General features: G+C 53.1%; 2 protein-coding genes across 2 annotated transcripts; one reads left to right on the top strand and one right to left on the bottom strand.

Moving 5' to 3' along the window:
• The first annotated feature begins 69 nt into the window (after positions 1-69).
• On the top strand, positions 70-10,310 carry Ipo4 (importin 4). Its single transcript, XM_041634224.1, has 30 exons — positions 70-217; positions 297-383; positions 522-601; positions 687-728; positions 1,147-1,276; positions 1,367-1,546; positions 1,802-1,867; positions 1,970-2,071; positions 2,158-2,241; positions 2,444-2,608; positions 3,770-3,823; positions 3,920-4,029; positions 4,656-4,764; positions 4,932-5,061; positions 5,200-5,313; positions 5,419-5,532; positions 5,733-5,853; positions 6,012-6,123; positions 6,232-6,347; positions 6,583-6,660; positions 6,737-6,794; positions 6,878-6,977; positions 7,055-7,248; positions 7,402-7,452; positions 7,781-7,906; positions 8,010-8,218; positions 8,331-8,463; positions 8,550-8,654; positions 9,509-9,578; positions 9,677-10,310. The coding sequence occupies exons 1-30, from the start codon at positions 149-151 to the stop codon at positions 9,805-9,807; spliced, it is 3,240 nt and encodes a 1,079-aa protein (XP_041490158.1). The 5' UTR covers positions 70-148; the 3' UTR covers positions 9,808-10,310.
• Position 10,311: 1 nt separating this feature from the next.
• On the bottom strand, positions 10,312-16,986 carry Rec8 (REC8 meiotic recombination protein). Its single transcript, XM_041634231.1, is given in 20 exon segments — positions 10,312-10,397; positions 10,476-10,582; positions 10,654-10,773; positions 10,871-10,937; positions 11,181-11,229; positions 11,359-11,522; positions 11,606-11,672; positions 11,963-12,094; positions 12,387-12,436; positions 12,848-12,939; positions 13,016-13,048; positions 13,227-13,306; positions 13,460-13,539; positions 14,315-14,363; positions 14,365-14,400; positions 15,928-16,048; positions 16,395-16,470; positions 16,551-16,693; positions 16,778-16,846; positions 16,931-16,986. Coding segments are annotated over 20 exon segments (1,677 nt in total).
• Between the last annotated feature and the right edge of the window lie 25 nt (positions 16,987-17,011).

Here is a 17,011-nt window from a genome sequence, read left to right as displayed (position 1 = left end):
ATGCATTAGTGACACAGGCGACAGAAGAGACGCAGAGTAACGCCCTTTCCGCCGGAAGTTGGTGTCCGAGTCTCCACGTGCCGTTCCTCCCCCTCACCCCACCCCCGCCCTCCCCACTCAGCCCTGTAGCGGCGGCTCAGCTGCTGCCATGGAGCCTGCGGAGCTGGAGAAGATCCTAAAGGAGCTGCTGCTGCCGGACACCGAACGCATCCGCCGGGTATGGGCAGGCCCAGCCGGGCCAGGGGGAGGGGGAGGCTGTGGGAAAAGCCCGGTCTTGACCCCCAGCCTCCCACCAGGCCACGGAGCAGCTCCAGGCTGCCCTTCGGGACCCTGCTGCCTTGCCTGCGCTTTGCGACCTGTTGGCCTCTGCGACAGACCCACAGGCGAGTAACCTGCTCCTCCTCGCTGAAATTCTGAAATTCCTCAGTGTGCCCGTAATCCCGCCCCAGCCTCCACCCCCTGCGGTCTGTTCATCACCCTGCTGCCTGCCATTCTGATTTGGCTACCTCCCCTCGCCCTAGATCCGCCAGTTTGCAGCGGTCCTTACCCGTAGAAGGCTGAGCACCCGCTGGCGACGCTTGGCACCTGAGCAACGCGAGAGGTGGGCTAGGTTTGGGATGGGAAGGGCCAGGCCTCGTCGACCCTTTAACAGGCTGGGTACCAAGCCTTTGCCACCTGTCTTCCAGCCTCAAGAACCTGGTCCTGACAGCCCTACAGAAAGAGACAGAGTAAGTCTTAGCGCCTCCTCTTGGGGGTCCTAACTGGTTTGGGGCTCGGGTCCTCTCTGGGCTTCAGCCATCTTTTTCAGCCCCAGGCTGGGATTAGGGAACATAGACGTCATTCAGTCCTTGAAGGTGGAGCCTGTGAAAACTAAAGGTTTTGAGAATGGGTGAAAATGATCTGCCAAAGCCCAACCAGAAAATCAGAGCGAAAGTCAGCCAGTCCAGAGGTGCTGAACGAGCCAGATTAAATGCTACCTTCCTTTCTTCACCCCCAGCTGTTGCCTTCTGGGTCTGACTTGGGAAAGACTGTGCTCAAGCCTGGATGCTTCCCTTCGCGGGCGCTCCTCGATGGGGCATTGTCCGCAGGGGACGGCGATGAGGGTAGGGAAGGGAGGTAGGTTATGGATGATGCCCCTCTTTGCAGGCATTACGTGAGTGTCAGCTTGGCCCAGCTCTCAGCCACCATTTTTCGAAAGGAAGGCTTGGAAGCCTGGCCTCAGTTCTCGCACCTTCTTCAGCAGAGCACGCACAGCGCCACCAGCCCTGAGAGAGAGGTGCGCTCGCGCCGCCGGGCAGGGTGGGGCTGAGAAGCTGGGCAGAGGACCCTGGGTGCTTTTCTCCTCTGACCCTTTGCCTCTGGACAGGTGGGGCTTTTGCTGCTGAGTGTGGTGGTGTCTTCCCAACCGGAAGCATTCCTCCCCTACCAACGAGAGCTCCTCCAGCTTCTGGTTGAAACTCTGAGTGAAGTAGGCGCCCCTGGGGTGCTCTTCTACTCCCTGCGCACTTTGACTGCCTTGGCCCCTTACCTCAGGCCTGATGACGTGGTGAGACACCGGCTCAGCCTCCATCACTGTCGACTCTGTATCTCTTGGTCTTTGTGTCCTTACCTTTAGAAGTTCTGGCCCAAGATGCTTTAGGCGTTCACTCTGCCTTCCATTCTTCCTAGCAGTTGAGGGGATACTGTGGGTGACTTGGCCGGGAGCCTTCTCCTTGGATTGCATGCCATGAGGAAGCTGCTAGTTTCTGGGATTAGGCTGCATATGTGCTTTTTGGGATTAAACTCATCCTGTGTCTTCCAGCCTCTCGCACGGATGTTGGTGCCCAAACTCATTATGGCAGTGAGGACTCTGATCCCCATAGATGAGGTAAGGACATATGGGGAGGGTTCTCCTTTGCAGGGGGGGTGGAGGGGGGTGGGGGGTGGAGGCACCTGTAGCCTGATACTTTATGGCTTACCTCTCCATCAGGTAAAGGCCTGCGAGGCCTTGGAAGCCCTGGATGAGCTGCTGGAGTCGGATCTGCCTATCATCACTCCCCACCTCTCTGAGGTCCTCATGTTCTGCCTGGAGGTGAGCCTGGGGTGGGGGCTGCCCCTGGTACTTATTTTGCTGGAAGTTTTCTTGCTCGTTCCTGATTTTTGTTAGTGTCTGTATAGGTGGCTAAAAATGTGGCCCTTAGCGATGCACTTCGTGTACGTATTCTCTGCTGCCTCAGTTTCTTGGTTAAAGTCAAAAGTAAGGTAAGTACCCTCTGGGTGTGTCATCACAGTATCTCCACTCTTAGTCATGTTCTTGGGGTCCTGCTCAAGCCCTTTCCAGCCTTCTCCTATTCCTGTCTAGGAGATTGGGAATCTCTTGCTGGACTCCTTATGTTGGCAGGGTGGAATTTTTTTCCTTGTGAGCCCGTAGGAGATGCTCAGGGACAGTCTCCTCCCCTCTTAGGCCTTACTGAAGAACCGCCTCCTGCCTCCCTTGCTGCAAGACCTTTTTCCAATTATGGCTGCTGAGCCACCCATGGGCCAGTTGGATCCTGAGGACCAAGATTCTGATGATGATGACTTGGAGCTTGGGCTGATGGGAGAGACCCCCAAGCACTTTGCTGTACAGGTATACCTTAGTCTCTTAATCAGTGTGACCATCCTAAGAGAAACAACTCAAGGGGAGGAAGGATGTCTGTTTACTGTGGTGGGAAAAGAATGGTCAAACAGAGTGGTTCAAGTCATGGCCACTGGGAAGCAAAGCAGAGCGGTTTGTGTTGAAGCCCGTGTGGGTCCAACACAGATAATTCTTTTTTCTAACTGAACTGGAACGGAGTCGTGAGGAACTTACACGGTCGTCATGGAAGGGCAAGATCTCTCTCGTTTATTCTCCAAACAGTTTATATATCATCCCATAAAATGAGCGGGAAAACACATTACGCTGTATCCTAGGTAACCAGGTGAATGGGCTTTTAGTCACGTCTGCATCTACCTGTATGCTGGCAGTCCCGTAGGCCATGAATTATCATCTCTATAAGACTTCCTCCAAATTACCAAGAAATAAGCACCAAACATCCTGACCAGTTTCAGCCAACACCTCTCCTCGGGAGATCTACATTTCTAACAAAAGAAGAAAGGAGCTGTATATCCTTGCTATTGTTACGCGGAGACAGCTTGTCTGCAGAGCTATGCGATCAGCTCAGACCGGGCCTATGGCTTTTATGCCTGGCTGCTACACCATACAGAAATAGGGCCTACAGTTTGTTATGGACAGGAAGCAGAGAAGGGAAATACTAGGAGCCAGGGCCAGATAGATCCTGTAAGGACGTGACCCCCAACTAAGCCCTACCTTCTACATTTTGCTCCTCCTGGTGTCTATCAAGTGATCGATCGTCATTAGGTGAGAGCCCTCCTGATCTAATTGACCCTAAAACACCATCACAGTTTCCTAAACATTTCTCAAGCTAACGAAGCTGAGAACCATCATAGCTAGGCCGTGGTGGGCAGTGGTGGCGCACGCCTTTAATCCCAGCACTCCCAGACAGGCAGGCCAACCTCTGTGAGTTCCAGGCAGCTAGGGCTGTTACACAGAGAAACCCTGTCTCGGGGAAAAAAAAAAAAAAATCAGTCATTACAACCAGGGAGGCCGAGGTAGGATCGTAAACTTCAGGCCAGTCCGAGGCATCTTGTATCAGACATGGAACTCGTCATCACAAATGGATCATGGAACAGGGGCTAAGTGACCCTAGGAGGTTAGAGATGGAATTACAATCTCCCTGAACTTTCTCAGGTTGTGGACATGCTGGCGCTACATCTACCCCCTGAGAAGCTCTGTCCCCTTGTGGTAAGCGTGACTCTCCTGCTCTTATTCTCCCTGGGGGTGTGTGATCGGGCTCTTGTGATCTTGCTGGGCTTTTGGAATGTGCCATGTACTCCATAGATGCCCATGCTGGAAGAAGCCTTACGGAGTGATTTCCTGTACCAGCGGAAAGCAGGGTTCTTGATGTTGGCTGTCCTCTCTGATGGTGCTGGTGACTACATCAGGCAAAGGTATTACATTCAGTCCCTGTCCCAGGGTGAGGTGGGTCACATATAAGGATGGCTCTGACATCCTCCCTGGCAGTCCTAGTACCCCTGTTTCAGCTTACTTGGTTCTATTTATTGTTCGCTTGTTTGAGACAGCGTCTCCCTATGTAGCCTTGGCTGGCCTGGAACTTGAGAGACCTGCCTGTCTCTGCCTCCCCAGTACTGGGATTAAAGATATGTATGACCATGCCTGGCCCCGCTTAATTTTTTAATGTCTTTTGGGGGGTGTTTTTCAGTCTTTTGTTGTTGATATAGGGTTTCTCTGTAGTCCTGCCTGTCCCGGAATCTGTTTTGTTAACCAGGCTGGCCTTGAATTTAGAGATCCTCCTGCCTCTGCCTCTGCCTCTGCCTCTGCCTCTGCCTCTGCCTCCCAGGTGCTGGAATTAAAGGCGTGGGCCAGTCGGGATATTTGCTGCCTTTCAAAAGTGTCCTGCTTTGGAAGAGAAACAGCTTTACCATTCCAGAGATAAAGGATGGTTTTACAGCCAGTTCTGGAGAGTCTTGGTCCTTTTCAGGAGGAATGAAGAGAACGGTTGAGACTAGGGTTCTTGTGTGCTGCCCCTCAGATTTTGTTCTTCTGCCCCATTCAGAATGCTGTCCCCGCTGCTCCAGACCGTGTGCAAGGGCCTGAGTGACTCCTCGCAGATTGTTCGCAACGCTGCCTTGTTTGCTCTGGGCCAGTTTTCAGAGAACTTGCAGGTCAGCAAAGCTAAATGCAGGTGGCTACCACATGAGAGATCTCCCCACCCCAAGGCTGGGGACCCCGGCTCTTAAAGTTTCATCTCTTTAAACATTGTTGCTGCCATTGACCCCCAGAGGTTTGCTCTTCAGGTAAGCCTGACCGGTCCCACCTGCTTCTTCCCCAGCCCCATATCAGCAACTATTCTGAGGAAGTGATGCCGCTGCTCCTCGCCTACCTGAAGTCAGTGCCCACAGGGAACACACAACACCTGGCCAAGGCCTGCTATGCCCTGGAGAACTTCGTGGAGAACCTAGGTAGCGATGGGAGTGTGCAGTACAGGGGAGGGGAGGAACACATTTGGCTAAAGGGGGCTGCCGGGTGGGAAGAGGTGTGGGAAGGTTGCACGGACTATCAAGAGACCTGGGTTCGTTGGTAAAGGAACTTTCCCACAGGGCCCAAAGTGCAGCCCTACCTTCCGGAACTTATGGAGTGTATGCTACAGCCCCTGAGGAACCCTAGCAAAGCCCGGACCAAGGAGCTAGCCGTGAGCGCCATAGGGGCCATTGGTGAGTACAGGGGCAAGGAGGTGAAGGTGTGGTGTGGGTTGACTGAGAAAGTCTGCATCGACCGTCCCGACTCCCTGCCTGCTCTTATCCTCTTGTGTCCTGTAGCCACAGCTGCCCAGGACTCCCTGCTGCCCTACTTCCCCACCGTCATGGAGCTTCTCCGAGAGTTCCTGCTGACAGGCCACGAAGACCTTCAGCTTGTACAGATCCAGAGCCTGGGTGAGGAGGGACCTTGATTCAGGCGGGGGTCCACCTGCTGTCCCCAGGGACCTCTCCCAGGGCAGTCGGCTGTCTTCCTTTGGTGAAAAGGCACTCTTCGTGTTGTACCTGAGAGTAGGGTAGAGTTTTGAGTGCCTTCCACCCTTGGTTCTGGAGTTGATTTCCACATCTCAGTGCTGGCTGAGCCCTTGTTCCCACAGAGACCCTGGGAGTGCTGACCCGAGCAATGGGAGAGTCCATGAGGCCAATGGCTAATGAGTGCTGCCAGCTGGGGCTGGGGTTATGCAGCCACGTGGATGACCCTGACTTGCGGCGCTGCTCGTGAGTGACCCTTCATGGTGTTCCTGCCCCTCCTGCCCACCCACCAGGGATTGACAGTCCTCATCCCAACTACCAAACCACAGCCAGTTTTCCTGGGCTCTCCCGTTTTGTCTGTCTATAGCAGGCAGCACTATACAGATTCTCTCTACCTTCATCAGGTACAGCCTGTTTGCAGCCTTATCAGGGTTGATGGGAGAGGGCCTGGCACCCTACCTGCCTCAAATTACCACGCTTATGCTGTTATCACTGCGTTCCACCGAGGGCATTGTGGTGAGCAGAGGATGGGTGTACTGGGCTGGATAGACCAGGCTAGCCCTGTGATGGGGATTTATCTTGTCCCACCTGAGCCAAGATCCCTGCTCGGCTTTCTTCATCTAGCCTCAGTATGATGGGATCAACTCCTTCCTTCTGTTTGATGATGAGAGTGAAGAAGAAGAAGAAGAGGACCCCATGGATGACGATATGGAAGAGGACGACGACTCTGAGATCTCGGGGTAGGAGGAGGTGCTCTTCTACTTAAGACTTTGAGCTGGGCGATGGTGGCACACACTTTTAATCCTAGCACTTGGGAGCCAGAGGCAGGCAGATCTCTTGAGTTGGCCTACTCAAGAAGAGCCAGGGATACACAAAAACCCTGTCTTGAGAAATAAAGACTTTGGTTCTGGATGTGGGCCCAGTGCTGGATGCTCTCCTTGCAAGCATCATCACCGCCTCCCCACCTGCCCCCAGGTACAGTGTGGAGAATGCCTTCTTCGATGAGAAAGAAGATACCTGCACTGCCTTGGGGGAGATCTCTCTGAACACCAGGTGAGCATCAGCCCTTCCATGCTGCTGGGAACCGTTCCCAGGACCCTTTTCCCCACTGCTGTGTATCTTTCCGTAGTGTGGCCTTCCTCCCATACATGGATAGAGTCTTTGATGAAGTATTCAAACTGTTGGAGGTGAGTCAGTGGAGCCTCAAGCTCCAGTTAGTGTTGTCCTCACCTTGCACCTGCCGGGCACACACCTGCCCTCTTTGTTCCAGTGTCCCCACGTGAATGTGCGGAAGGCAGCGCATGAGGCCCTGGGGCAGTTCTGCTGTGCGCTACACAAGGCCTCTCAGAGAAGCCAAGCCGCCAGCACTGGTGAGGAGATGCCGGCAGGCTGGGAGCGTTGGGAACTGGCAGGGCCTGACCACGGCTCTGGTCAATTCTGTCTCCAGCTCTGCAGCTTTCCTTGGCTCGAGTGATGCCATCTTACATTCAGGCAGTGAAAGTAGAAAGGGAACGCCCAGTGGTGATGGCAGTGCTGGAGGCCCTGACAGGGGTGCTACGCACCTGTGGGACTCTCGCCGTGCAGCCCCCTGGACGCATCAATGACCTCTGCATCGTGCTCAAGACTGTGCTGCAGAAGAAGGTGAGCGGGGAAGGGGGGCTGTGGGGAGAGGAGGCACCGGGTCGCAGAAGAGTGAATTTTCAGAGGCTTCAAGTCCAGCTCTGCCCATCTCACCATCACCGCAGAAAGGAGAAGGCAGGAGAGCCCACACTCACTGAACTGTGTCTTCCACAGACAGCCTGTCAGAACTCTGAGGAGGAGGAAGAGGATGACGATGATGACCAGGTAAAGTTTCAGATGAAAGAGGTCTAGGTAATGTAGTTAGTCAGGGCCAGCAGTGAACAGTGCACTCAGCTTAGCCTGGAGGAACCAGGGCTGGTGAGAGAAGTTGGTGACTACCAGAAAGGTGGTGAGGTGTTCAGAGGCGAGAGGCATGCCGTGGGGCAGCATTGGCAGTGCTGGGCCTGGGCTCTTGAAAAGCCATCCTGGAAGCGAATCGGTCTGTGAAATTAGGGCAGCCCCAGAAGCACCTGCAGCCAGTGCAGAGCAGGATTGGGAGCTGCACAGTCCCAGGGCTGGCCTCGGTGCTCCAGCCCCTGCCCTGGCTCCGCAGGCCGAGTATGACGCCATGTTACTAGAGCATGCTGGAGAGGCTATCCCGGCCCTGGTCGCTGCAGCTGGAGGACAGTCCTTCGCTCCTTTTTTTGCCAGTTTCTTGCCATTGTTGCTGTCTAAGATGGTGAGTGCTCTGTCCCCTGACCTCACATCCCAGTCTACCTGTGCACCCAGTGCCTGCAGCCCCACCTCCATGCCAATTTGTACTCCTTCAACCTCCCCTCTAGAAACAGAACAGTACGGTGGCAGAGAAGTCCTTTGCAGTGGGAACCCTGGCAGAGTCCATTCAGGGTCTTGGTATTGCCTCAGCCCAGTTTGCGTCTCGGCTATTCCCTATACTGTTAAACTCTGCCCGGGAAGCAGACCCTGAGGTGCGGAGCAATGCTATCTTTGGGCTGGGTGTACTTGTAGAGCATGGGGGCAGGCCTGCTCAGGAGTATCCTATGCTTGCAGGAGGGAAAATGGGGTTGGAAGTGAGTCCAGGGATTGGTGAGGTGCTGCTGCAGGGTGAAGTCTGCCAGTGTGTGTATTCCTTAACTGTGCACCAGTCACTTCCCTAAGCTACTGGGCTTCCTCTTGCCCCTCCTGGCAAGGGAGCAACATGATCGAGTTCGTGATAACATCTGTGGGGCTCTTGCCCGAGTGCTGATGGTCAGTCCAGTAAGGAAACCAGATCCCCAGGTGAGGGAAGGGGCATCAGGCAGGGGTGGAGGCCAAGGATGGTGGAGGGGACAGGACACGTGGGCCTGAGACGTCTGTGTGTTCAGGTGCTGGCTGCCCTGCTACATGCCCTGCCACTGAAGGAAGACATGGAGGAGTGGATCACTATGGGTTGCCTCTTCAGCTTCCTGAACCTGCACGGCCGTGACCAGGTACCCTGCTGCTGGAGCTCTCTGGAGAGTGTGAGGCTCCAGTGTAAGGGCGGGCAGAGGAGATGGCAGCTGTAACTGTAGACCAGGCTGGCCTCTAACTCACAAAGCTGCCTGCCTCTGCCTCCCGCGTGCTGGGGTTAAAGATGTGTGCCATCTTTTCCTTCCCTGTATCCCCAATTGGCCCCAGCCTGTTATATAGCTGAGGACGGCCCTGATCCCTAAGACCTTCCCCATCCATTCTCCACCTCCCAAGTGCTGGGATTACAGGTATGCGTTAGATTTAATTATAGCAGTGCTAGGGACCAAGCCCAGGCAGGGCCTCTTGCATTCTGGGAAAAGACTTCTACCAGCTGAGCTACATCCCCAGCTTCTTTTTTCCTCTGTGTGCAGAGTTGGCAGACAGTCTGATATGAGAGTAGGGGCTTCTGGTAGCATTTTCCCACTTCCCTTGGGCTAAGCCAGCAGCCCTAACTTCCCTAGGTCAGGGGTAGGAAAACAGTTTCACCATCCACCAGAATCTGCTTCCAGAGCGATTCTGTGTATACCAGCTAGCACGTGGGAACACACGCCCCAATGCTCTTGTGTCCCTTCTGTCTTAAGTCTGCTCTGTGTGTTGGGTGAGTATTTGGATGCTAGATTTCGTTGGTTTTGAAGCTATAACTTTAATCTTTTGTCACATATCTTTGCTACCTCCAAAAAGAGATTACTATGTTTCCTTATTCCTTCTCTAGTTCACAGTTGGGTTGGGTGTCAACTCAATTTCATGGGCTTTTTTTCCCTTGGTTCCAACCAACTCTTCTAAGCCCTGGGGCCCTAGGCTGTTACTGCCAGATCTGACCAATCCTTTTCCATAGGTTGTAGATGTGGTTCCTGAGCTCTTACGCATCTGTAGCCTGATTCTGGCAGATGACAAGATTGTGCCAGGTGAGGGGGACAGTTATAGCTAAGGACAAGGGAAAATGGGGCAAGAAGGGTGTCAGAACCCAGCCCTTCATTAGGTCCTCTCTCTTCATCCTCCCCAGACGCCAAGACATCACTACTGCATCTCCTGACGTTCCTGGCCAAAGAGCATGCTGACAGCTTCCATGCAGCCCTGGGCTCACTGCCTGCTGATAAGGCTCAGGAACTCCAGGCCATGCTGGGCCTCACTTAGGCTCCAGGCTTCAGCTGGGCCAGAGGGCCTGAAGACCACCAGTCAGCCTAGGCCCAGCTCACCTCACCAAAGACTGTATCATTGGAAGTCAATCCTGCTTGCTGTCTTAACAGGGGTGTCTCTGGGGCTGGGTCTATTACAAGCAGAGCTGTGACACCATACTGTAATAAAGGCAGCTTGTTTTCTGCTTGGACACTAGCTCTGAGAGCGCGAAGACTAGAGGTGTGCATTCAGAAACGAGACAGGCACGGGGCTGGGTGTCCCAGCACTGAAGAGGGCGTTCTGTTCCTGCAGAGAATGGAGTTCAGTTCCTAGAACCCACACTAGATGGCTCAAAACTGCCTTGAATTCCCGCTCCAGGGTTTAATGCCCTCTTCAGGCCTTCCCAACCCAACTGCACTCACTTGCATGTTCCAACACACAATTTAAAACTAAAAATAAATCAAGAAAAAAAAAAAAAACCCACAAAGTCCAGTGAGGTAGGATACGGTTTAATGAACTTGCTTAGTGGAATCTGGGACCCCGATGGATCAGGAGGCGCCCATATGGCTTCTCTTGTTCCACAAGAAGGATCTTCTCTGCGGACAGCACTGGTAGGGAAAGGACAAGGCAGGAGTGTGTTAAGCTTCTGGCCTGTCTGCCCCTATCTCTCTTGTATCTATACTCACCCAGGAGCAGGTAGAAGACCCGAGAAGCCAACTTCCGGGGGCTGAGAGGAGGTACCAGGCTGCTGAAGTCAAGCTCCCTGTTGGCTTGCAGCTCCAATGCTACTGCTCTGCAGGGATTGAGGGCTATCAGCCAGGGTAACAGCCTAGCTCTACCCCTTGAAGGACCCCTTCCTGATACCTAAATACAGCCTCTGAAGAGAGTAGCTCAGGTCCTGGGGGCATCTCCATGGGCACTTCCGGGATTTCAGGCAGCATGGGCAGTGCAGGAGGCTCTGGCTGCCCCTCTTCAGTCCAGGCCCTAGCAGACCAAGGGAGTAGCTCAGGGAAGAGGGCCGGTAGTTGTGACAACAGGCAGGACCACTATGGGGTTGAGCTTGGAGCCCCTGGCTGCTTACCACCGTTCCTCTTGGGGGATGAGGCTAGTCCGTGACTTTTCCTCTTCAGCTGCTTCCAGGGAGAGCTCTGCGAGGAAGAGAGCACTGAGGAGTCTGCTCGACTCTAAGGAGCTGGGACCTTGTCATCCTGGGGATGTAGTGCATTCGCCTGGCATGCACAGGGCCCAAGACTACGAAGCTTCCCCTCCCCATATCCTGTGGCCTCTTGCAAAGTGAGGACACTAAGCATCAGGCCTGTGTTGAGTTCTGCATGCCCCTCCCTGCTGGCTGGTAGGATAGTGGTCTCCACCTGCCCCTCTCCAACACCTACCTGAAGAGAGCATGAGGGGACCACTGGGCTCCTGGGCCTCCCTCAGGACCTGCAGGTGAGAGAGCAAGAACTGAGACCTGAGCACTGGGGTCAGGTCTAGGTCTGGTAAGCAGGCTGGTGTGCGTCAGGAGAGAGCTGGCCAGAGCTGAGGCTTACAGGGCACGGTGGAGGCAGTTACCTCAATCTCGCTCAGAGCTTCAGTCAGTCTTCCCTCCTTGCCTGCCACTTCCCTCTCCTCAGCTGCCTCTTCAGGCTCCTGTCGTGGTCTTTGTCTCAGCATTCTTGAGGGTGTCTGGGCACAGTGGGTCCATAAAGCTAGTAGTTCTGGCGCCAGCCAGCCCGCTGACGACAAAGGGGAAGGTTGAAATCATGGGACAGAGGATTCCAGGTTCTGAAGATCCCACCTGCCCAACCGTCATCCTTACAGAGAGTCGGGGTTCTGAAGAGCTGTGCTGGGCTTGTAATCATCCTTTGGGGAGGCTGGATCACGGGCTGCAAGAGGGTGCAAGGCCAGTGGCCCGTTTATGAGAGCACCGTTCGTCACTACCCCTCTTTTGTACATTGTTCCCAGAGCCTGTGCCTGCTTTCGGGCTCATGACCTGGCCTGTAGGGGCTAAATGGGTAGATGGTGATCTGATGTCGGTGGATATGTGATGTAGACACAGTCCCCCCCCCACGTACATTCTAGGAAATAGGGTCTTTTGATATATTCTCAGGGATCCTTGGGAGGTCAGAAGTCCAGCATGCCTCTACTCCCTGGGGAGAACCGGAGCTGCACTCACATAATCCCAGCAGTGAGCCCTGGTCTGCAGCTGTTCCTCAAATTTCTTCCGGGAGATCTGAGTTTCCTTGTCCCAGATGAGTAACTGGCGGCGTTGGCGGCCAGGTGGGCTCGGAGGAGGCGGGGGCCTCTTCTGGAGTGGAAGGGGAGGCAAGGGTCAGGCTGCCCACCTCCCCTTTCTAGTGGACTACTGATGGCCCCACACTCTGCCCAGAAGAAGCTTGGGTAAAGTTCTTATGCAATTCATAGCTTACTCAAAGGTACCTATTGGGAAGAGGCCACACCACGAGGAAGGTATGGGAAGGGACATTGTTTGTTGATGGAAGTAAAATCCTCACTGTAAGCTAACCATGGCCCTGAGCTTAAGGACAAAGATGTAGGAGGGGGAAGGTAAAGAGGATGAGCTTGGGGGAGAACCTACTCACCTCTGCACTCGGTGGGGTGGGTAGGCGCAGCTCCTGAGGAGGGGTCACCTCTGCAACAACACCCATAAGCCCCCTCGCTGTTTTTGCCCTTTTTAAAGACAAGGTCTGGCATTCAAGTTCATGCTGGTTTACGATGATCCTGCCCCAGCCTTCTGGAGTGATTGGACTACAGGTGTTATTGCCACAATCTTGTTTTGTTTGTATTTTGATTTTGGAGAGAGGGTTTCTTTGTGTAGCCCTTGATGTCCTGGAACTCACTATGTAGACAAGGCTGGCCTAGAACTCAGATCCTCCTGCTTCTGCTCCCCAAGTGCTGGGATTAAAAGTGTGTGCCATGGCCAACTGGCTAGCCCCTTCATTCTTGAAGCTACTAGTGTCTTCCTCAGACAGTGGGGGTAAGGACTTTTGTCTCTACAAGTGTGCAAATGTTCCCAAGGAAGCACCCAGTGATGGACACTTACCAGTGAGTATGGCCTCAGGCTCCCAGCCTGTCAATTTCTGTACCTCAGGAGGGAAGAGCTGGCCTGGAAGTGGTTCTCTTATGCCTTCAACCCTGAGGGGAAATAGGCAGATAAGGAAACCCTTCCCCGCAATGACCCCTTACCTGGTACAAGGATTCCTGTCCTTACTGTGCTGGAGCTGGAGGTGAGATCGAGGGGACCACACCATCACCCTCCATGGCCCGGGGTTCTTCCTTGGATTCTGCAGAAAAAGGATCAGAACACTTAGGAGACAGAAGAGGGTGCTGTCCATCCATCCCCAGGTTAGCTGTGCGGGACCTCACCATCCAGTGCTGGGGAAACCCTCCGCTGCCGGAGAAGCCTGCGTCGCCGACGTTCCTCCAGCAATATGGCATCATCTTCCTCTGCAATCAGCAGGTCCAAATCTCCTCGACTGACCTCTGGGAGATCCTGCTCCCCCTATGGAGAGAGCAAAACAGTGTTTTTTTTTTTTGGGTTGAGCCCAAGGAGGCCCAGTGGGTACTAAGGAGACAGAGTGTGGGGAAATGGAAAAGAGAAGGCAGAACGACAGGGGTGCGATGGGGCTGGACTGGAGTTTAAAGGAAAATTCACCTCAATCTGCAACATGCGTATGGGCTCTGCCTCCTGGAGGGTGATGGTCTCAGGAGACTTTGCAGTGGCTAAGGTCCTGTCTGGAGGGGTAAGAAAGTCAAAGCAGCCCTATTCTTTTTGTTTTGTTTTGTTTTTTGTTTTGGTTTTTTTTTTTCGAGACAGGGTTTTTCTGTGGTTTTGGAGTCTGTCCTGGAACTAGTTCTTTTTTTTTTCTTTCGGATTTTCGAGACAGGGTTTCTCCGTAGCTTTTTGGTTCCTGTCCTGGAACTAGCTCTTGTAGACCAGGCTGGCTGGAACTAGTTCTTGTAGACCAGGTTGGCCTTGAACTCACAGAGATCCGCTGCCTCTGCCTCCCAAGTGCTGGGATTAAAGGCGTGTGCCACCATCGCCCAGCAGCCCTATTACTTCTTTCCAAGTTGTTGGGGGCAGGAACATTTTGGGGACCAAGAGCCAGGCTAGTCCCCAGCAAATACTCCCAAGCGCATCTTTTTTTCTCACTATGTAGATTAGGTTGGCTTCAAACTGAGAGATCCCGCCTGCCTCTGCCACTGCTCAGATTGAAGGTGTGCAGTCACCACACCCAGCCTGAGTCAGTTCGCAGCCCCTAGCTTTGAACTCTTGGTCTTCCTGCCTCTACTTTCTGTTTGCTGGGATTACAGGTGTCCACCCGCTTTGTTTTTGTTTTCCTTAACCAGTCTAGGCTGGCCTTGAACTCAGTATCTGACCTGGGCAGGTGTTAACTTTCAGTGGGATTACAGACTTGTCACCAGGCCTGGCTGGGTCTGACTCCTCAGGAGTTATTTATTCAGCTCTTGGGTCCCTGAGTCTTTGATCAGAACGGCCCTCCCTGCTGACTTGGCTCCCTGGGCTTAGCAGTGACTTCAGGAGGGGGTCTCCTTACCAATTTTCTCTGGGGTCACAGCCTCTAAAAGATGACGAATCTTTGGGAAGAAATTGGGAATGAAAGACAGATATCAGCTTCAGTCCTCTCTGGCCTCACTCAGAACATTTCAGCAGACGCTGGACACCAATCTGGCAGTCTCTCTTTGTACTTTTATCTTAGAATTTTTGCTTTATTCTTATTTATTTTAGAGACAGATTTTATTTGTCTACGTGTGCACGCATGGACCCTTGGAGGCCAGAAGATAGAACTGGATGTTGGATCCCTGGAGCTGGAGTTACAGGTGGTTGAAAGCTGGCAGTGAAGTCCTGTCCCAAACACGCCCATGCCCCCTAGGCATGGTTCCAGCCCCATCTGCACTTTGCCCTCTTAAACTTTCGATAGCCCTCCTCCTTGAAACCTGAGGGTTCTTAAATTAGTTACATCACCACATGCAGACACGCACACATTTCCAGAACTGGGAATCAAAGCCTTGTGCATGTTAAACAAATGCTCTATCACAGGGCTACACCTCCAGCCCTAAACCAAATCTTTGTGCCATTTGACAGCGATGTTATGAAGTCACCAACTTAGTTTCCCCCCTGTCCCCGTCCCTGTCCTAACCTCACCCTCAAAGTAGCCTTATCCATTTGTGCAATAAGTGCCACAACATCCATATAGCAACTGTTGTTGTGGACAGAGATGAATAGAAAGATGCTTGGGGGGGCTGGAGAGATGGCTCAGTGGTTAAGAGCACTGCCTGCTCTTCCAAAAAAGGTCCTGAGTTCAATTCCCGGCAACCACATGGTGGCTCACAACCATCTGTAGTGAGGTCTGGTGACCTCTTCTGGCCTGCAGACATACACACAGACAGAATATTGTATACATAATAAATAAATAAATAAATAAATAAATAAATAAAAGAAAGATGCTTGGGTAGATGGTAACGGGGACTGGTTTGTGTGTGGGGTCAACAAAAAGAAGACAACGGGCTTGGTAAAGGGCTCAGATCCCAACATAATTGCTTTTGGCTTCAAGTGGAGTAATTTCATGGCAAGGGTGTCATCAGACTAAGTCTGTAAGAATAAGGGACCCCCTGACCAGCAGAGAATGAAGAGCAATAAATGTATTTCTGCAAGCAAAGAAGTAAATGTGGCATTTGGGACATGGAAAAATATTGGTGTTTGGTAGCTAAGGTTGCCTAGAGAAGATAAAAAAATGGGATGGGTACCACTCAATTCAATCAAGATCCCTGATGCTGATACTGTATGTGTTCAGGACCAACTGCTTCAATGAGAAAATGGGGAATGGAGTGATGTCTAAGCTGTGGGGATGATGGGGAAGAACAACCAACATCTAGTCTCAGTGCTCGGAACAGTGGGGATAGGGGAGAATCAGGTCGGCCCTACGTAAGCAAGATCTGGGGCTTTGCTTGCTTGTTTGCATCCACCAGTCCCCTTGCTCTATGGCCTCTCATGGGTTCCATGCCCAGACCTCAGTGTCAGATTGGCACAAGGACACCAGCTAACTCTTCATTCTATACTATCATTTCATGATTTCTGAGGGGGTCTAGGGAAAGGAGCCCTACCTGAGGAATATCAAAAGGGCTGGGAAGCCTGGGATCCACAGACATCGTCCCAAAAAAAGGTTCTGGAGCATCTTCCAGCATCTCCATCATGGCCAGGCAGTTAGGAAGGAGCAAGTTGGGTCTGGGAGAGAATGAAGGACGTCAAGGACAAGGCTGAGAGCGGGTGAGATGGCTCAACAGGTAAAGTCCCTCTGACCTCCGCATGCATAGAATGGTCTCTCTCTCACACACGCATACACACACGCACGCACGCACACATTATTAAAAAAAAAAGCTGGCGCACACCTTTAATCCCAGCACTCAGGAGGCAGAGGCAGGTAGATCTCTTTGAGTTTGAGGCAAACCTGGGCTACAGAGCTAGTTCCAGGGCAGGCTCCAAAGTTATACAGAGAAACCCTGTCTTGAAAAACCAAACAAAACGAGGCTGAGGCCAAGCAGGTCTGGATGGCCGCAGCTCCAGGACTCACAGGTCAGCATCCTCCATGTCGATGCGAATCCGCAGCTGGGCCCGGTGCAGATGCTCAAGGATATGCTGGATGTCTTCTGTGGTCAAGGAGGATGAAACAACCAGGTTAGCCATGGACCATTCAGCTCTAGCCCTCCTCGGGTGTCCCCAGCCTTACCCACAAGGTACTGGCACTGTTGGGAGTAGACCCGTATCACACCAATCTGAAGCTGGGCGGAGAGATAGAGAGAGAAGCGGGGCCGGGGCAGCCCGGGCATCGGAGGTTGCACGCGTACCAGCACATAATTGAGTATTTCCTCGCTGGGAGAACAACGGACCCTGGTCAACCGCTGCACTCGCCGTAGCTCCCAAACCAGAGACTCCTCCCTCTTTTCCGGGCCTTACCAGGTCTTTACTACGTTCACTTTCAGATATTCCCGCTTCACCAACCGGCTGCCTCGGGTTGCCGCTAGCCTGGAAGGGTGGGGACGGGTATGGCCTATCAAATTGAAATTCCCACTACTTGGCTCCTCGCATAGCGGTCAGTCCTGCACTCACCAAATAGTGGCGAAGCAGCCTGTATGGCGCTGAAGCACGTTGGGATAGTAGAACATCTCCGCAGTTCAGGCTCCGCACCAA

The sequence above is a fragment of the Microtus oregoni genome, unplaced genomic scaffold (genome assembly GCF_018167655.1).
Source record: "Microtus oregoni isolate MIOR12 unplaced genomic scaffold, Mior012 000045F_ref0000178, whole genome shotgun sequence".
Lineage (NCBI taxonomy): Eukaryota > Metazoa > Chordata > Mammalia > Rodentia > Cricetidae > Microtus > Microtus oregoni.
The sequence above is the reverse complement of the archived record's forward strand: the minus strand, read 5'-3'. Positions and strand labels throughout refer to the sequence as shown.

Excerpts from the sequence above, each read along its gene's own strand:
- Ipo4 (XM_041634224.1), top strand. The coding sequence starts at position 149 with ATGGAGCCTGCGGAGCTGGAGAAGATCCTAAAGGAGCTGCTGCTGCCG. Across the intron at positions 602-686 it reads GCACCTGAGCAACGCGAGAG|CCTCAAGAACCTGGTCCTGA; the intron begins GTGGGCTAGGTT and ends CCTGTCTTCCAG. Across the intron at positions 5,314-5,418 it reads GAGCGCCATAGGGGCCATTG|CCACAGCTGCCCAGGACTCC; the intron begins GTGAGTACAGGG and ends TGTGTCCTGTAG.